The sequence below is a fragment of the Neovison vison genome, chromosome 5 (genome assembly GCF_020171115.1).
Source record: "Neovison vison isolate M4711 chromosome 5, ASM_NN_V1, whole genome shotgun sequence".
Classification (NCBI taxonomy): Eukaryota; Metazoa; Chordata; class Mammalia; order Carnivora; family Mustelidae; genus Neogale; species Neogale vison.
This window is the reverse complement of record NC_058095.1, coordinates 59,809,024-59,830,009: the sequence shown is the minus strand read 5'-3', so window position 1 is coordinate 59,830,009 and position 20,986 is coordinate 59,809,024. Positions and strand designations below refer to the sequence as shown.

At 47.4% G+C, this 20,986-nt stretch overlaps 1 protein-coding gene across 1 annotated transcript in view; it reads right to left on the bottom strand.

Moving 5' to 3' along the window:
- The window catches only part of DNAH9 (dynein axonemal heavy chain 9), a 334,218-nt gene that overhangs the window by 202,769 nt on the left and 110,463 nt on the right, over window positions 1-20,986 (bottom strand). The window contains exons 27-29 of the mRNA XM_044249120.1: window positions 15,802-15,958; window positions 8,998-9,102; window positions 240-397 (exon numbers count right to left, since the gene is read on the bottom strand). Of these exons, the coding sequence (XP_044105055.1) occupies window positions 240-397; window positions 8,998-9,102; window positions 15,802-15,958 (420 nt within the window). The remainder of the gene's footprint in view (window positions 1-239; window positions 398-8,997; window positions 9,103-15,801; window positions 15,959-20,986) is intronic.

Here is a 20,986-nt window from a genome sequence, read left to right as displayed (position 1 = left end):
GATCACAAGTAGGCAGAGAGGCAGGAAGAGAGAGAGGAGGAATCAGGTTCCTTGCTGAGCAGAGAGCCCGATGTGGGCCTCGATCTCAGGACCCCGAGATCATGACCTGAGCTGAAGGCAGAGGCTTTAACCCACTGAGCCACCTAGGCACCCCACAGATTTCTTCTAATATGTATGGCAACCATTTGCAGTGAAGAAAACAAGAGTAGCTTCTCTGCTGGGCCCTTGTGCAGGCTCACCTGAAGAGAGCCTTGAGGTTCTCCGGGAGCTCTGTGCGGCCAGCGTAGCCCGGGTTCATGGTGATGAAGATTCCCACAGAAGGATCCAGGCTGATCTCCTCCCCAAGGAAGTTGAACCGCTGCTTCTTGTCTCGGATTGCATCTTGAATGCTTTTGACCTGGTGAGTGAGTCGACAGAAAAGGTCTGCACCATGTTCTGAGGGTGGGGTGCTAACTAAGGCTGGGAAGCATGGTGATACCTGGTGCCGACACCTGCTCTGGAGCCCCTTCCCCTGAAAGACAGGTGCAGTGGCGGCACCCTGGACCATCTCCTGCCTGTCCAGAAGAAATCTAGTCGCCCATATCTGTACCGGCAGCACAGCAGCTAAGGGGTTGGGATTGAAGAGTGAGAAGGTGTCTAACCCCACTCCCTGGGCACTGTTCCAAGGGCTTTTTGCATATTAATTCATTTGCTCTCCACCAAGATCTTTCGAACCCAGTCCTCGATGGTGAACCAGAAGCACTAGGCAGTGGGGTAGTTTGCCCGACCTTGCACCACTAGTAAGTGGTCATGTTCTGGACTTGAATCCAGGCAAGGGGCCTCGGGGGCCTGGGCTCTTGGCCCTGCATGACGGAAGGAACACCAGGACCTACCCCCAGGGCTTGTGCTGAAGATTAAATGAAATCAAGCCTGCAAAGAGCTTAGCATACAGAAAATGCTTAAGAAAGGCATTGGGAATTGTTAATGTGGTCCTCAGCCTGACTTAACCTCCTCTGACCACATCTCTAGAACAGACATTGTGATCATAGCCTACCTCTTCAGGGATTGGGTGCCCCGGAGATGGCAAAGTAAGGCCGGACCCACATCCCTGAGGGCTAGGAGGGCCTTTCTGAAGAGATCAGACTTGTTCTTCAATGTGGGGACGTAAGCTGAAGCTTGACCTGGTCAGCTCTACATTCTAGATCACTCTTACAGCAGTGGGAAGAAACAGAACCACTGTTTTTCACACATGGCGCTTTGGAAAAGCATGTGCAAAAATGATCCATGACAGAAGGAGGGAAGACAAGAGGGACACGCTTTTTCAGCCCAGCCCTGGAATGTCTCCGAGTATCTCCAGCTTCTCGGGGTTCCTGAAAGCAAAAACTGACAGCAGGCGGAGCGGGGAGAGGGTGGGCAGTGCAAGGTTTTGAGTGAGCTCTAGTCACGTTGGTCATGGTCACGGTGTTTAGAAGAGCCAGGCGTTTTGGGAAGACTGGGCTGTAGGTGTGTGTCTGGGAGAGAGGGGACAGACAGAAACAGGGAAGGACAGAGCCAGAGCCAGAACACTTATGGAAGGGAGAGATGGACAGACAGAAGGATGACGGATGGACAGCAGGAGCCGAAGTGGAAGAGAGACAGGAAGCAGCTGGACTACCTACCACAGAGCAAGCCTCTCTCCAGTGCCTGGCTGGGCGGAACTCACCAGAACATGGGACGGGTCTACAGTTAAGCTTCCGCTCCTTTCCCCAAAGTAAAGCTCTCGAGACCAAATGCATTTGAGCTCACGGCAATTAGTGTGAGAATGAAACCTCTCTTCTGCACACAGAATGGCAATGCTGTTGTGGGACAGGTGGTCTCCAGCGCCCTGCGCATGTGGGGCTCATGGCACAGCCCTGCACAGCACCCCCCCGCCTCCCCATCACCCCACAGCTTATGCGGGTGGTTAAGAATGGGCTCTCTCCCTGGCCCCAGGCCTCCCCGCTATCAAATACGCAGAATACACACCATCTTACAGGGTGGGAAAGCGAGTTTAGTCGCCATTTACCGATTGCCCTGATACCCTTGGGAGAAGGCTAGAGCCCAGGGCCCTTTCAGTCACTCACGGTGACTCTGCCTCCCCTCCTGCAACACCTGAGCCCCAGAACCTCACTCTTAGGCAGAATCGCACGCATCACAGCACCGCGGCATGTCCTTTCATGTGAAACTCTAGAGGGGGCGCTCGTGAGCGAGAGTATGGAGCCGATGCAAAGCTGGAGCGTCTGTATTTGACGGGAGTTGTCCTGTTGGGTCCCCTCAATAGCTGGGCGAGATGGGCAGATCCTCATTTTAAAGATAAGGAAACCAAGCCAGAGGCATTTAAAAAGCTGTGCCCAGTTATGCAAGACGCCGAGTTTAGGGAGGGGAGGGGAAGGGCACAAGGGAAAGCGAAGCTGTTCCTATGACTCATTGTGTAAGTCTAAAGTCAATCAAAAATAAAAAGTTGCAAGAAAAAAAAGAAAAAGAAACTTGTCAGCTGTCTAACAGTTGGTACGTGGGGCAACCCGAGTTACCAACTGGGCAATCTGATCCCAGGGCTCGTGTTCTCATTAGGCCCTTCCCCAAACTGCCTTTTACCAGAAGGACAGTGTGCCAGCCACGCAGGCTCCGCATCAGACATGTACCTTTTGGGGGGATTTTGTTTTGCTCTGAAAATAATCATAATTTAGAGACCTGTGTTCCCACGAGCTAAGAAAAGGCACATTCACTCACTAAAGAATACACACACACACACACACACAGAGCTACGTAGAAACCAGTGTTCTCAGCTAGGGGTGATTTTGCACCTGCCCTCTCCAAGGGACATCTGGCCATGGCTGGAGACATTTTTGTTGTCCCAAGTTGGAGGGGGCGGAATTTCTGGAATTATTAGGCTCAAGACATTGAACATGCCAAAGTTGGGGAAACTGTGGTCCACAAAATCATTTCACCAGTGAGGAAATTGAAGGCAAGAAGGTACAAGGGGCTTCTCCACCATTCAGCATCCTGGGGCCTACCAAATTCCTGCGCAAATTCTTAGCTCCACCCCTGGCTGACCCAGTCAGAAATTCTGGGGTGGGGTCCAGTTGATGGGTAAGCTCTCCAGATGATTTGGATATAGCCTCAATTCAAGAACTACCGTGGTCTGGTTAATTCTTGGATTTCCGCTCCTCCTCCCTGCCCATGGTGTCCCCATCAGACCTGCAGGCTGGCCCCTCCCCCTTGGTGCACCTGCGCCTTCCACTCCCTCTGCCCCACCTGCCATGGACAGGACATGTCTCTGTAGCCTGCTAACCTGGGCCAACCCGGCTCAAGCTGGTGGGTCTTGAGGTCAGATGCATGTAAAGCAGAAGGCAGAAAGTGAGCTCCACGAGAGAGGGATGATTAAAGGCTGTGGTGGCTGGAAGAGAAAGTGAGCCTATCAAGACCCACCGGGCTCAGGCTGGGGGATCAGAGTTTTGACCTCTCTGTATCGCACGCCAGGCCTGATTGCAGATGATTGGTCCAGGATCCTGCACAAGCCTCGTGTGCATGTCTGACCCTGGGGGTGCTGATGGGATCTCTTAAGAATGAAGTCTTTCCCTTCCAAGGCTAAAAACTCGTCGGGATCATGGAGGGTTCTACCCTGACATCCTCCCACCTAGGCTGGAGACTTTTATCAGATACACTCATGAAGGCTAATGGTCACACCATCTTTTCTGCAGGTGACAGGTGTCAAGGAGGTCGTCGACTAGCTCAGAGTTGCCTGAATCCTCCCAGTTTTTTCCTCCAAGCCCCTCTACCTTGCCCTTTCCATTCTAGGGAAGTGGCCCATTTCAGGGTCCAGACCTTGCCCCCAGATGCCATGTGGTACTAAAATCCTGCCTTGCTCACTTCATCCTTCTCTCTGCAAAAGCAGATTGCAGTTTGCAGGAAGTGCAACACACTCACGCTTTGTACTTTAGAAAAAAAAAAGTAATTTTGTGTTTTCACCTTAGACCTTCAGCTCCTCTATAAAGAGTGGTACGTGGGAAGCTCCCTTGGTTCTGAGACCTTAGCATGTGTTCGGTGCCCTGAGTCCTTGGAACACTGCTGTGGTGGCCTCCCAAGGCCTTGTTAACTGATCTGCCACTTCTTGCTGCTTCCTTCCTTGGCCCCAGCATACCTGTGCCATGGGGAAGGAAGGGACATGGCAGAAATGTCTGGTCAGGGAGCATGGAGAGGGACAGGGGGCTGGAGGGAGGGGGGTGGTGGAGTGTGTCCTGCAGACATGCATCTCCGGACCCAAGGCCTAGCAAGCTGATTGAGATGGTACTGGCAAAGTTCTGGGGGAAAAAAAAGGGTAAGTGTATTTTATACATTTTTAAAATAGCAGAGTAATTGCTCTCACAAATGCCACACTTTGTCCCAATCACATATGCAGTTCTGCTTGACCAATCTGACAGAGACATGAAAATACCCACCTCCAAGAATGCTGGAGCACACACACTTTTGGAGAAGTTACGGGAAAGAGGAGCACAGACAGGCAAGGAGCCAGAGGAGGAGACAGAGAAGGCGGGTGGGGGGGGATGGGGGAGAGCGATCACAGCTGGTGTGGCTTCTGAACCAACATGCCAGCCTGGATTGCTGCGGGAATAATTAAGTGCAATTTTCTCCTTGGATGGGTGTAGGATTTTAAATGGGATGGGCTCAGATTCTGCCCAGGCTGTTGTCAGACCACTTTCTTGAGAATGTCTCTCCTACAGGTGTGTGCCGAGACTGGAATATGAAAGCATCCAGAATTCTGGGTTGAACTTACTTAATTCCAGAAGCAAAAAGGAACTTCAGAGAACCTACAAGGACATTCTGTTGGGCAGTTTCAAAATAAGGTGAATTCACAGTGTTTATCTATTATGTTAGGGAAAGTGGCTGGTGAGTATTGCCTCATCAGTTAGGGCACTATGTTTGGGAAGACAGTCTGAAGTTGGGTCAGCTGAGAAGGAGTGAAGAGTGTTGAGGAGGCTGGTGAGACCTGGATGTGGACCCTCCTTCCCTGCCCCACGTCTCGTGCCCTTTTATTGCCCTTTAGCCTGTGGCCTGCAGTGCTCACATAATAATTATAGTAATCACCACTTCCATCATCATCATAGTCATCACCATCATCAGTACCACTGTCACCACCATCACCACCATTACTGCTATTTCCACACCATCACCATCATCATGACCACCATCATTGCAGTCACCATCATCATCATGGCCAACACCATCACTATCATCTTATTACCACTATTTTCACACTACCATCATCACCATAACAACCATCATCACTGTGATCATCATCATCACCATGACCATCATCACCAATATCATCACTACCAGTATAGCCACCACCAATATCACCACCACCACCACCACCACTGCCACCATCCTCATAGTTATCACCATCATTACCACCATCATCATGCATCACCATCACCACCACCATCATCATGATCATCACCATCATCAACACCATTACCGTTGTTGATAGTATCACAGAGATTAATACTTGTCACATGCCTACTATCTGTAGAGCTTTAAGTGCTTTGTACACATTAACTCTTTTAATAATTATTACAACTGCATCTAGTAGGTACTATTATTAACTCTCTTTACAGATGTGAGACTTGAGACATAGACTTGCCTGAAGTCAGCCAGCTGGTAGGTGGCAGAACCAGAGCTGAACATTGTTGTGTGGTTTCAGACATGAACTGCACACATAAGCACTTGCCAAACCTCCTTGCCTGGTTTATCCCACCCTACAAGAAGGTGTTTAAGATCCCAATTGCATGTGCAGTTGCTCCCACAATCTCTGGAACCCAAGATAAGCTCTACACTGACCCTGGTCTGGCTCTCACTGCTTCTTGTTGGCTCTTCCCCAGGGCTTCTTGGAGGGACACCGAGATGGCCCTTTGGCAACCCTGTTGCACTGGAACACCATAGGGGTAACTGTTGAGGCTAAGGGATTTCAGGGAGGGCAGTCATCTCAACACAGCATGACTGGTGAGGAAGAGAAAGGCCCTCTGCAGTAAGGCCAGCAGCCAGAAGGGAAGATGCGGAAACTCTTACCAACAGAGATGAGAGAGGTAGACATCACAGTAGGTAGAACTAACAGAGGATGGTGGGCAAGGAAGTAAAAAAAGATGGGTGACCCATGAGCTGCCAGGTGTCTACCGTGGAGAAAGGAGAAAAACCCCAGGTACATGGTATAATTATGGTTATCAATCCCGACACTCATGGTCACAAAGAGCTTAAGCTTCTCTCCCGACTCTCAGAACCATCCTAGGCCCAGAATTAGTACTCACAGAAAGCTCTATTTTATTCATGTTACTTTACATCTTCTATCCCCAAATTCACACAGAGCTGAAAGGGGTCTTAATCCTGGTCCTTCTAAGTTCTGAAGTGACCACACAGAGGTAAACGTAGCCAGTGCCATGTTTTTGGCCAGCTCAGGCATGTTTTTCTTTTCTTTCTTTCTTTTTTAATTGATTGAGTTGCCAACTTCCAGAAACCTGGAGATTTTTTTTTTTTAATAAAAATCTGGAATTTCAGCTTCTCTTTAGAATTTAAAAAATCTGGCAGCACTGACATATTCTGACAAGGCAGAAGTGTGCTGGTAAATGCTGAAGACCCAGCTCACCAGGAGAACAAAATGCTCGATTGTAGGATTTGCCAGTTTCCATTGTGAGAGGACTCCCGTCACACCTAATTTCGAGCCACCAATGTGAAATGCACCCAGTCAGCACCTGTGGCCCAAGCTAGTTGAGCGTTCTCAGTCCAAGAGAGTGTTCCAGCCAGCTCTTTGACTTCCTGCTGCCCCCAACTCCTACAGAGTCCAACAATCCAAAGGCAGGGAAAACCATACATCACCACCGGGAACAAGAGAAGAGCTCCATGGTTTTGCAACTTGCAAAAGTCTCATCAAGAGACAGGGCAAGAGTCCCTGCATGGCAGCACCAACAGGCTGGCCAATGCAAGAGATGGAACGACGAGATGATGACCTTGTGTGAGGGGGTGGGGTGCGAAGTGCAGGGACCCCTGCAGAGCCCCCTCGCCCAACTGCTTATGGCTCCCAGATCCATCTGGAGTTGAAGGTGAGCCATGGAATCAGTGGATGGTGTGAGCTCTGCTGCTGTTCCAGCCCACATGGACGGTGACAGCCTGTGGCATGGGGACAGCATGCTGGGGTGGGGAGGGGTGTCCTGTCAGGATGCACAGGCCAGCAGGAGTGGGAGGGTGCTGCTTCTGTCAGCTTCCCCACTGTGGACCACCATCTGCTGCAGACACAGGGTGGTCTGCGGTGCCCTTGCCCCCAGAAGCGTGTCTGTCAAGCTAAGCTTTTGCCTTGTCCATGCCCCTGCCCCGCCCATTCCACTCATTGGTGCTGAAGGAATCAAACTGAGGCTTAGGGGACCGAAGAGTCCTGCCCAGCTCTGTTTTTCTTGTTCTGTCCTCTATACATATTGCTCTGGAAATCAAGGCAAAAGACAAGAGGGAAATTACGTGGTTGGGCTGTATGGAGCCCAGGCACAAACTGGGAGGCCAGTCATGCCAGTGTCCCAAGGGCTGTCACCACAGGCTTACTTCATTGCGTAGACCCCTATACCGGCTTGTGGAGCTGGTAGCCTGCAGGGGGCCTGAGACCCCGAGGCACCAAGTTTCCTAGAAGGAGGAGAGAACAGGTGCTGGCAAAGGCTATGCTTCGCTGGGGCAATGGAGAGGCTTTGGGGCTGGGGTCTCCCATTGAGGATGCAGCTCCACCTGGGGCCACCACAAGAGGCCACTGACTTCACTATGGCCACTGACTTTCCTGCTGCTCAGCCCCTCCTTAAGACCATTGTCGAGCAGGGAGCAATTTTCCCTACAGAAACTTCTAGAGGCTCCCTGCTGCCCACTGAAGAAGGCACAGTACATATCACGGCATCAGAACCCGTCTGCTATTTGCCTTGAACCCACCCCTTTAGCCTCATGTTCTTCTCTAGCATTTTACTCCTCATATACCAGATATCTGTGTCTAGACCTGCACCCCGACAGTGTGGGCGGGGGTGCTGGGTTCAAGTCCTAACCTTGCCACTTGCTGACAATGTGTGCTTGGACAAATTACTTTTCAGCTGGTCTTCGGATTCTCCCCCCAGCGTCTATCTATGACATAAGTGATGATACGTAAGAAGTAGTTGGCACAGAAAAGAGTTTCAGCAGAGGCTGTCTCTCTTTTTCCCTTCCCCTCCCTCTTTCTGCTTGCTTCTTCTGTCTGTAAAGACCCTTACCCTAATCCATACCATCTCCACCTCTTTTAAGGCCCGTTTTCAAGATGGTGTATTATTTAGCAGTCTTGCCCCACCCCATGAGTCCAGAATCAAATCACTCATAGAGTACTGAAGAGCGCTCATGCCCATCTCAAGAGTTAAAGTTGATTTGTGAAGTTAGGGTTCAAGTCCTATTCAACCCCCCCCCACCCCCCCCCCTGTTCTGAGCATAGCACTCACTGTGCTACATGTGTTTCGCAGAGGAGACGATTTCTGGATGAGCTGAAAGACAAGTGGCCACACAGATGTGACCCAAACATGACTTCCTTCCTTCAGCAACGGGCACCCTGGGAGGCTCGCTTTAAACACAATGAGGGGAACTGGACCGAGGGAGGCAGAGCAGCTTTCCCAGACTCAACTACAACAAGGAAGACACTTCCAAAGTCCATGGCCTTTCCAAGAGCTGGGCCCTCCCATCCAGTCTGATCCTCTCCTCGCCCCCCGGGAAGCAGGTGGAACCTGTCACACAGGAGGAAATGGAGTCCCATGGCCAGTAAATAGATCCACCTCAGTAGGGACTCACAGGATGTCCATATCCTTGCTCCAGGGCTGATTTTAGAGGGTGAGGGGGCACGGAGTCCAAGTGGGGAAGGGGACACAGAAGTGGATGAGCAGAGCTTGACAGCAAGAGGACGTAGGCCTCCACAGCGTGAGGCAAGAAGACCACGGGGCTCCCACTGACTTCTGGCCCCCATACCTGCACGGCCACCACTGACAGGACCTCCACCGAGATTCGGTTAAACTCATCGAAACAGCCCCAGGCACCAGTCTGAGCCAGGCCTTTGTAGATATTGCCACAAGACTGCAACAAAACGTAAAAAGATTAAATTAGTCTCAGTGCTGGGCTCATCGTCGTGCATCTAAGTCAGTCCCCATCCTGTTTGTGAGAGATCCTTTCAGTCCTCTCAAGATCACTGGTTTGAAAAACTCCTATTATAATTTCAAGGGCACTTACATTCTTTTTTTTTTTTTAAAGATTTTATTAATTTATTTGACAGACATCACAAATAGGCAGAGACACAGGCAGAGAGGAGGCAGAGAGGAGGAAGCAGGCCCCCTGCCGAGCAGAGAGCCCAATGTGGGGCTCCATCCCAGGACCCTGAGATCATGACCTGAGCCGAAGGCAGAGGATTAACCCACTGAGCCACCCAGGCGCCCCAACGGCACTTACATTCTTGATGGCTATGGGTGCCCACGTAAGTCATGGGATCAAACAGAACGTTTTTAAGACACCTGGACTAAAATCCTTTAAAATGTCATCAGGCTTCCATTACTGTTGATTCTGTAGCTTTCAAAATCCCAGGAAATGAATAAAATATTATTATTATTATTTTTTGCACCATACAGACCAAAAAAAAAAAAGCCTTCTCCTCAGCCTTTGGCATCTGCTGATAAAAAAAGTTTATGTCTGTATCTTTAGATCTGAGCCCCAACTCCCAGGCCTCCCAGAGGGCTAGGAAGCTGGAGATAGACAGGGAAAGTGATAAGATCTGTAGAAAGTGAACGACAGGTAAATATTTTCAAATGAGAGCAAGAAAAGAATTTCAAAGGGAAGATGGCATATCTGCCCTAAAAATAAAAACCATCTGGGCATTCGGTGTGAAGCAGTAAACCATGGAGTCATACAAAGGGGGAGGTTACGGGGGGACACTCTCAAGGCCACTGGCAAGGTGATGTCGCTAAAGCACCGGGCAAGTGAAAAAGCCTCATTTGCTTCTGTGATGAGGGTTTGCTGACCATCAGCGTTGTGCACAGCTCATGTTCTAGATGCAGAAGGGCTCGGTCCCTCTAAGTGCTTCTAGCTAGGCTGTGGACAGAAGGCGTACAGACAAAACAGGTAAATTGCCACAGGACCAGTGGTTCCAATGGGCATAGTAAATGACACAGCTGTTAATGGTGTTCAGAGAGGAGAGTGAATTAAAGCACGTGCTAGTAAACAGTGTTGCCAGAGAGTTGAATTTCAGACAGTATTAGGACATTTCCCAAAGTTGATTTCATGGGATGCCAAATCCTGGAGATGCCGCTTAAAGAGAAAACGTTTGGTTCAGCTGAGTTTATGAAACACCGCATTCTAGAACCCTCCTTTCCTAATTTACAACATATATTAGGATTTTAAGGGAAGGACTGGAAAGTCCTGCACCATGAAATTTGGTCAATGTTTTAAAACCAGGATTTTCTGTTTTCCTCATGGGACTCCTGGTTTTCTCAGGATGCACGCTGGTGAACATTTGTGTAGTGGACAGAATGCAGGAAGGGAAGTCAGAAGATCTGGGGTGCTGGTATCTCACAGAACCATATGTTGTCTTCAGAACATGCAGTGGGAATGCTGGATGATAAGTATCTGAGCAGGCAGAATGGAAGAGGATAGGAAGAGTGGGTAAGGGCTTTCCAGGAGCAGTAAATATTATGGGCAATGTATGAGCAAAATCATATTATGTCTAGGGAAAAATAAAGCTGTTGTTTGGGCTAGAAAGTTGAATTACAATAGGAGGTCATGGTTATGAAATCCTTGAATTATCAGAAGGGACTATGCAGGTTCGTGGAGGTTTGGGGCAGAGGAAAGCAAGATTAAAGCAACATTTTAGGAAAATTGATCTAACATCCCATAAGCTAGCCTGTGATAATGGTGGAAGGATAAGCCCCACATTTCTTTAAGCTCCCTGAATTAACAGATTCCTCTATTCATGCAACGGACACTTCCTAAGCACGTACTATGAATCAGGGACTGTCCTAGGTCATGAGGAATCACCTGTGAGCAGGGAGACAAAGTCATAATCCTTATGGGGTATACATTCTAGGAGAGAAAACAGACAATGACACAAAAAGAAGAGAAGGTCAGATAATGACAAGTCTCATGAGAGTCCTACAATGATATGGTTATTTCGGACTGAGTAGCCATTGATAGTCCCTCTATGGAGGAGCGGACGTAAATCCCAGACACTGCATCTTATAGGTGGATGTTATTCTTATTGTATTCATGAGTATGTGTGTGGGTATATATAACACTTGATATACATATATAGTAATATATATTATGTCCATTGCTGTCTTTGGCAACACATCAAATGCCACCATTACTTATGTGGCAGTTTGGGAATCAAAAGCCCATGTCTTTGCAGATGAACAGTGGTTCTGAAAACTTGCTAAAGATTCCATCAAGTGGAAATCTGATATAGAAGACAAAAAAAGGGTTAAGTTTTCATAGGTGGATACTGGTCATCCCCACACTTGACCCTGTGGGCCTGAGTACAGCCAGGGACCCCATATCACCAAACTTTTTTATGCCACCCCAACAATAGGAAGGTACTATGAGCCTGACTGTGGTGTCACCTAGCACAAGACACTGTTTCTGGAATAAGGCCAAAGATCTTGGAGCTTTGAAAGACCTGCTGAAGGATGAATCAACATTGGTGAGTGATTACAACTATGGAAGGAAGGACGTGAAAAATCAGCGTGTCTAAAATTTCCACACTGGGGAACAGGGAAAAATGAGAACCTTAGCATGCATGGCTTGGGGATGCTGGCTGGGAGGAAGATAGGGGTCAGCAGGAAATGTCTGAGAAAGGGTGTTAACCAAACATGAGGGCATTCAAATGCCCTTCCTTCTAATTGGGAAGACTAGTTCTTGGGCGAGCCTGGAAGGTAGATTCTGAAGTCATCAGGACCGAGATAAAATGTGAAATTATAAAAGAGGGTCAGAGAAGGAGACCCAGATGGCAGGATCAGAGAGTTATTGTGGAATATAATGTTTCAGAGACCAAGAGAGTAGGTTTCTCAGAAAGGGATGTGTGTTTTATAGTGTTGATGCCACAGAAAGGTCCAACAACAAAAAAAATCCCAGGTACTTTCAGGTTCAAAACCATTTGCTGCTTCAGCAACAGCATCTCTGAATTAAGGTCAATGGGGACAGTACTGCTGGCATGACATAAAGAACATTTTAGCACTAAAATTGCAATGGTTTCCAGAGGAAGCAACTAGGTTCATCAGTTTTCCAACCAGATGCAACAGAGGGGAACCATGAGTTTGCTTTTTTCCCAAGTCTTCACACTGTTCTGTGTCTACCCTGTTACCTGATACCTACAGAGGCAGAAGGCAATGTTAGGGTCCCTGACCACAGTCCATCTCTCCTCTTTACCCTCCCCCATCTTAACACCCCCCCCTTCCCCATGTCCACCAGGTATCATTCTGTTTGTTAAAGTCTCTCATTTTTTCTTTTCCATTTATACTACGCCAGGGTCTGGTGACTCACCATTCCTGGTTTGAGTAACTGCAATGTTCTCAGCAAAAATTTCCGCCTTTCAGTCCCTTTCTGCTCCTATTCATCTGGCTACCCAAGGAGTCTTCCTCAGATGCCATCCATTTTTGTCATGCTCCCACCTGAGTCCTGAAGCCCACAGGGTCTTCCTAATGGCCACCACTTCTGGGGCATGTTCTCTTCATGGCTTTTTGTCCCTCCCTCCTTGTGGAACCCCTATCTCCTATAATCTATCCTCCAGTCTGCTCTCATGCACTTGGCTACTGCTCCATATTTATTGCTAACTTGTTCTCTGGGGATATGGAAACAGGTTTTTGTGAGTGTCATGAATGACCAGTCAGAATGATGCCTGGTGAGGTGTGAAACAGCTCTTCCTGACCCTCACTCCATTCTCTCCTTGTCCCAGCTAAGCCCTGTGAGGACAGTTCAGGGTAGAAGGCAGAGTAAGGAGCAGGGGAAGGACCGTGATGCACAGGGAACTTGGTTATGTCTTTGAAGCTGATGTTCTAATGGGTTAGGTGGTGTTAAAATGGTACACGCCCTGTTTGGCACTCACCCAAACCTTACACAGCCTTGGGTCTCACACCTCCAGGATGTTCGTGACCAGCGTACTCTGTGGTCTTCCCATCTCTGAAGTATTCCAGGGATTAGAGTCTGTAGAACACACATTCTACATGCTATTTGGTATCTCCCCTAATTATTTCATATATCTCTATTGTCTATCCAGATAGACCAGGTTATACTTTGTCTCTGTATCTATCCATCATCTATCTATCTATCATCCTGTCATCTCTCTCTCTCATTTCTTCCTCATTTATCCATCTACCTATGTGTATTCCTCTGTATTATGTATGTACCCATCCACCCACCGACCCACCCATTCATCCATCCTTTCATGATGCACACACATGCTGAGCAATGGTGATACTCTGTAAATTAACTTGCTTGCTGGAGAGCATTTTGTGATGAAAATAACTCTAATCAGCTGGACACCAAAGGGAAAAGAAGGTTTGCAAACGGCTCAGTGAGGATGTTGGTTACATAAGATATTTGATGCCTAGAAAGAGACCACCATTATTTTGGCATGTTTCCCTACAGTTATCCCTATAGTTCTTGCTCTGATCTGTGTCTTCAGTAGACTCAACCAAAGCTTTGCACAGTCCAGACAAACTATGGATAGACCCCTTTTCTCATCCTATACCCTCAGAGGCATTGGTGGGGTATGAGGATTCAGCTGTAAGTTTTGAAAGAATTGGAGAAGATAGCCTTGGTGACTCCCTCACCATGAGGCCAACTCATTTATTTCTGTTTGCTTGCCAGGCATCAATTTGAAGAAACCCTGCTGATCTCCTTCAATCGATACACCAGGTCTTCTACATCTAAATGAGCGTGTACTCTGGAATGTCCCTCTGGGAGAATACACTTATTCAGCAAGTCTGCCTTTGATCAACTATAGAAGAATCTAGAAACTTAATTCTTAAAGGTTGAGTTCATAGGAAAATCTCACTTCCTTCTTTTAGCCTGACTTTTTTTTGAGAGAGAGCATTCACGTGTGTGCACATGCTCACATGGTGGGGTAGAGGGCGAGGGAGAGAAAGAATCTTAAGCAGGCTCCATACCCACCATGGAGCCCAATTCGTGGCTTGGTCCCACGACCCTGAGATCGCAAGCTGAACTGAAATCAAGAGTCAGATGCTTAACTGACTAAAACACCCAGGTGCCCCCTCCTATTTTTTTTTTTTAGAGAAATAGCACTTTAATGTGTTCATCATTAAAAGCAACCATGATAAAATGTAAATTGTGTAGAATATGGGCAGGACAGCTGTTGGCATCTGAATCCTCACTTTGTTTGCTTGCTGTGAGCAAACACGGCAACTTAGGTCTCTGCAACTCTTTGCACAGCAAAATTTTCCATACAAGAGAAATTACTAAACTTACAGCTGATGAATCTCATTTAGACTTCTGTATGTTAGCTCACAGTCTCTAAAAGTATTCTTAAATTAAATTTATTTTGTACCCCATCTATGATGATTTACACATATAAATATTTAATCTACTAATGCTAAGCCTTTATTTTTCCTCTCACTCTAATTTACATGCCATTCTGTTTCAAAAGGGACTTAAGATAGTTTACCAAAATAATACAATAGAACAAAATAAAAATAAGGAGAAAGTGGGACAATCTTATTACACTTAAAAAAAAAAAAAGAATCGGGGCACCTAGGTGGCTCAGTGGGTTGGGCCTCTGCCTTCAGCTCAGATCGTGATCCCAGGGTCCTGGGATCGAGCCCCACACTGGACTCTCTGCTTAGTGGGAAGCCTGCTTCCTCCCTCTCTCTCTGCCTGCTTCTCTGCCTACTTGTGGTCTCTTGTCTGTCAAAAAAATAAATAAAAATCTTAAAAAAAAGAAAAAAGAATCTATATGACCTCTAGCAGAATATTGCTAGCTAAGAAGTGACCTATGGACCTCCTGTTCCTCTTGCTTTTCTCTAGGACACAGAACCTGGAATACATTTAAAAAAGTAAAAATGAGGAGCGCCTGAATGAAGAACATTGGTCTTTTCCTTGACCTTCGTGGGTATCACTTGTTGGAGTGGAAGTTAATCTAGTCTCCTTCAGAAGTCACATTTGTCCTTGTAAAAGTATTTTTCCTGGGGCGCCTGGGTTACATAAGTGGGTTAAGCCTCTGCCTTCGGCTCAGGTCATGATCTCAGGGTCCTGGGATCGAGCCCCTGCATCGGGCTCTCTGCTCAGCAGGGAGCCTGCTTCCCCTTCTCTCTCTGACTGCCTCTCTGCCTACTTGTGATCTCTCTCTCTCTGTCAAATAAATAAATAAAGTGTTTAAAAAAAAAAAGTATTTCTCCCTTGTAGAAATACTGGGGAAATGCCCACTTTTCCAGAGAAGCACAAATTCGACTTCCATATAAAGACTTCATGGGAGCCACTTGTGAGCCCTTCTGTAGTTCTAGGTCAAACAGTGAATATAGGCCTTTGGATAGATGCTCAGCCTTGTCATTGTACAGGTGACAAGAGACCTCAAAATGAAGCTCACTGGCTTACAGGGAGGTAACCAATCTCCAGGGATCAGAGATTCTCAGGTCTCCTGGGATGAAGCCAGCAGAGATCTCTGTGCCTGGACCTCTGAGCTGGGCCAGGGTGGCATGAATAAGCCTGGACCTAAACTGGGATGCCACCCAGTTCTTAGTCCTGCACCCCCCACTGCCCCACCCTTGAGTTGAGACATACCTTGTAGTCCATCTGCTCTGAGCAGTTGAACACATACACCATGATGCCCAATGCTCGGCCCAGGTCTTTGGTGGTCTCTGTCTTGCCTGTGCCTGCAGGTCCTGCTGGGGCTCCACTCATGGTCAGGTGCAGAGACTGGGTGAGGGTGATGTAGCATCTGGGGAACACAGGAACGCGGAGGTCATTGCCAGGGCCCTAGGTGGCCTGACCAATGGCTCTGGTCCTGCTGGGTCCTGGGGAGATAGACCTTAGATTCTAGGCCCTGGGAGACCTGACAGCTTCTGTAAAGGAAAGCCAGAGCCCCCCACTCCCACCTGTTCCCCTCAGCGCTGTGGGGAGAAGTCTCTGAAGGGTCACCTGATCCTTCAAGGGCATCACAGGCTCACTGCCAGGCCTTCTGATCTTGCACCTGCTCACTGACCATCTCTCCATCCCTCCACCCCAGTGCCCTAAGTGTTTTCATGGAGAGCTACTCTCACATGTCCATGCTACGTTCTGAATGTCTGCATGCCCCAGCCCCCCAGTTCATTCGTGGCAATCCTAACCCCCAAAGACTATGATGTGGGGAGGTGGGGCCCTTGGGAGGTGATTAGCTCATGAAGGTGGAGCCTCATGAACGGGATGAGTGCCCTTCCTCCAGAGGGACCCTCTGTCTCCTCCACCATGCGAGCACATGGTGAGAAGATGGCAGCTTTGAGCCAGAAAAGGGGCTCAAACAAAAACATGACCATGCTGGTGCCTTGATCTTAGACTCAGCAGCTTCCAGAACAGTGAGAAATCCATCTCTGCTCTTTATAAGCTACCCAGACTGTGGTGTTTTGTTACAGTAGTTCAAGTAAACAAGGAGAGCCAGACACACTAGGACTGTGCTTGTTCCTCTTTCTTTCCCCCATCTAGCCCCAGCCCTTCTGGTCCACCTGAGTCATGTTCTTCTTCAACACGGCCTTCAATAGCCCAGCTGGTGGCTACTCACCCCTTGGGTCTCATATTTGACATGGTTTCCCCCACTTAGGAGTATTCCTGGACCTCTCAGGGGTGGGGAAGTGAGCAGACTCCCCTCAGATGAGCTCCTCTTCCACTGTATGGCACTCCAGCTACCAACAATATAAGCCACATGCACTGTTCATCTAGATCTTAATGAGGACATGAAGGTGGGGCCATGTCTCATTCATTGTTTCATCTCCAGAGCCTAGTAGAGCTCTGGGCACATTAGGCCCTCAGTAATTATTGATGAAACAAGTTCATGAATGACGGGGTCAGTCATTGTATCTGTTTAACCCTCCTGTGACTATATTTCCTAATAACAAAATAAAATCAGCTTTAAGCTTCTTTCTAGTACTTCTTATTTTTTAGGTTTATTTACTTATTTTAGAGGGGGGAAGGGGCGGGGCAGAGAGAAACTCAAGCAGACTCCTCGCTGAGTGTGGGGCCTGACTCAGGGCTCAGTCCCACAACCCTGAGATTAGGACCTGAGCCAAAAACAAGAGTCAGATGCTCAGCTGACTGTGCCACCTAGGCCCCCCCTTGTTTCTGGTACTTTTAAGAAGGACTTGCCTTTTCACTTAGTTGGAAATGTGCCCTTGAGTAATAAGCACATAAAAAGATGCTCAAAGCCACTAGTCATTAGGGAAATGTGAGTCAAATCCACAGTGAGGTACCATGATGCACCCTCGAGGATGACTATGGTCGAGTGTTGGCAAGGATGTGAAAAAACTAGGAAACTCATCCACATTTGTGGGGATGGAAAATGGTACAGCTACTTTGGAAGACTGCTCGGCAGTTTCTTAAAAAGTAAAGCTTATTAGGGCAACTAGATGGCTCAGTCGGTTGGGCATCTGACTCTTGGTTTTTGCTCAGGTTATGATCTATGGTCATGGGGCTGAGCTCCAAGTCAGGTTCCACAGTCAACAGGAAGTCTGCTTGGGATTCTCCCCGACTGCTCATACCCTGCTTGGACTCTCTCTTTAATAAATAAATGAATCTTTAAAAGAAACAAAACCCAAACCAAACCAAAATGAAACAAAAGTGTAAAGCTTACTGTATAATTCACTAATTCCCCTTCCAGGACTTTACTGAAGGGAAATGAGCATTTATGATCAGATAAAGACTTACACAGAAATGTTCCTAGCAGTGATATTCTTTTTTTTTTTCTTTAAAGGAATTGTTTAAAAGTTTATTGCTAGAGAGAAAGCCATAGAATTTGTCACACATTAATGATGATGTTTCCATTTTCCCCTCTAAGGAGTATCTTCATGTCAATAATACTTCTGTTATTTGATGGAAGGTGAAGACATAGCAGCTTTTGGGGTGGTCACAATTAAAAGTCCAGGAAAAATTGCTTGGGAATTAAATAACCATTCTCAGTACTGATCACTTTGATATAACACAAGACAAAGAGTCAGAAGACTGGTTCTAGGAGAAGTTTCATGATCATTAGCTCTTAGTTTGGGCTACCATAACAAAATAGTATAGATTGATTAAAAAACAGACATTTATTTTCTTGTAGATCACGAGGACTAGCAGTGATATTCTTAATGCCAAGAACCGGAAACATCCCAAATGTCCGTCAATGGAGAATGAGTAAACAATTATGTGATGTATCTGTCCAGTAGAATATTACTTAACAATGTAAAGGAATGAAGTACGTATAGATATATGTTACACGAGGGGGAAGCTTTAGAAGCATTATGCTAGGTCAAAGGTGCATAATATCTTGTAGGGCATCATTTCATTGATGCAATGTCTGGAAAACACAGAGACAGACAGCAGATCAGTGGCTGCTTGGGAAGAGGACTTGGGATTGACAGGAAAACGGTGATAGCCAAGTTTGAAACTGGATGGTGGTCATGATTGTACAACTCTACAAATTACTAAAAGTCATTGAATCATACATTTGTTTTAGGATTTTAGGTAATCTCTACACCCAATGTGGGGCTCGAATTCATAATCCCAAGATTAAGAGTCACATGCTTCACCTACAGAGCCAGCCAGGCGTCCCTGAATTGCACACTTGTGATGGTAGAACATAGAGCTCATACATTATACCTTAAGAAAGCCACTAAAAATGTGCCATTGGCCTAACTTTTCAAAACCTAGCAAATTAATACCCAGGCTCTGGGTTTAATTAACCTGCAGGCCGGACCAGGAGGTGCTGTCCAAGGGGACTTCCAAAATGAATTCTGTTTCCGAATCTGATGTCTAAAGTTCACCTGAAACCACAGGCTAACGCCCTTCATGCCAGATGGGGATTGTGTCTCCACTAGAAGCAAACTGGGTTTGAAAAGACTGGAAGAGAGTCCCTGAATTCTTCAACTGAGCATAAAACCCCCATAATGTATTTCACCCTTTGTATGTGAAACCCTGGAAAGCAGTTTGCCCAAGAAACCAGATCATCATGGACGCCTGCAAAGCAGCGTTTGCTGCTTTGAACCACAGCTGCCCTCGTGGGCTGGGTTCTGCCTCCAGACTGGCCCCAGTGCCTTGCACACTTCCCAGCCTCAGGCTTCTGCCAGAACTATCCAGGGCCTGCTACATCCCTGTATCTCCCAGGAGGAAAGGCAAGAAGACTGTCAGAATCCCAGCCTCCTGTCTGCTCCCCTCCCCACTCTCCCCGACCCCCTCTCTGTCCTCCTCTGCTGGCTGGAGAGTAATCCCAGACCTCTTCTCTCTTGCTCTGCAGAGAAGAGCAAGGAATCTGGGAATCTAGAAGCCCAAGGTTTCACAGAAATAGAATTTTCCTAGAATCTGAAAAGAAATCCTTGGAACTGGGTGTCCATCTCATTTTGAGCTTCTATGAGCTTCTGATTATCTCTAGAAGAAGCACTTGGGGGTGGGAGGGGGAAGTACAAAAACCAAAACAACGCAAAACACAAAGAACATCTTTGTTCCCATAATAGCAGAACTCTAGAGCTAGAAGGGATTTCTGAGATCAGCTAATCCAGCTATTTTGTAGATGGGAAGCCTAAGTTTCAGGAAGGGAAATCGGGCTAAGGTGCTGTAAATAACTCAGGCACAGGCCGTGGGCCTTGAGCTTGAGCCATAAGAAAAACACAAAGGAACAATATTTCCCTCTTCTGCATGAGGATTGCCATTATCTTGGGCCCCTGGCCAGCAGGCTGTCCCAGGCCTTAGGGACACCGGCCCCTGCTCTCACATCTGGGGTCTTGTTGGCTTGTCCGTCTCTAACTGTCAAGCCATCTGCTTCAGTCTGTGTCTGTTTTCCCCCGGAGGATGGTGGGTCACACTACCGTGGTCTAAGGCAAGGACTCGAGTCAGACGGAGGTCAGAGTCGCCTCTACTACAAAGTGAGCAACTTGACCAGGATCACAACCCTTGGTGCCTTTCAAAAGACGTCTCTGGAATCCATCACGTGGGTTTGGCTTTGCACCAAGTTCAGTACCTTTGCTGCTTTGAACCAATAGCTACTGTAGGAATGGCAGGGACTCCTGTAGGAGGCACTCTCACCTGGCCGACTGGGCCCAACATGCCCGCAGATTAATTTTGTCTGGTTGTTCCTGGACACGCAGACCCTTTCCTTCTGGGACAGACCTCAGGGGTCTGGCCTCTTCACCAAGCCAAGCTCTCTCCCATCAAGTCCTTCCAAGAGGACCACAGAGCCTCTTCCCCACAGGGGGGCAGGATTCCAGAAGGCAGCCCCTTCCACAGTGGGCCTGTGTAATTGTTTGAAAGGCTTTCCTGATATCAAGCGATGTCAATCTTGTTCTCTTTGGGCAAATGACTTCTATAGGTCTTATTCTTATCTCCCCCAGCAGGCTTTTTTGAGGGTAAGATGATACAAGAGATAGGAAGGGGCCTTGAAAAGAGAAGGCCGATCCAAGTTTAAGGTATTATTTTTTAAGGTAACAAATACACACAATGTAGCTTTTCTTTCTTGATACAGTTATTCAATTGGCAGCTTAGAGAAAACATCAAAGCCAAGGCTTCTTGATTTCAGCTATAAATAGCCTGTTGCTATCCCAGAAATGTGGTCTGACTAATCTTAGAGCTGGTGAAATCATAGTTGGTTTGTATTCACTTTCTACTGCTGTGTAAGAAATCACCATAAACTAAGTGGCTTAAAATAACACTCCTTTATTGCCTCCCTCTTTGAGGTCAGAAGTCCAAGTGGCTCCTCTATGGAGGGTCTCATAAGACCAAAATCAAGGTTATCAGTTGGCTGGACTCT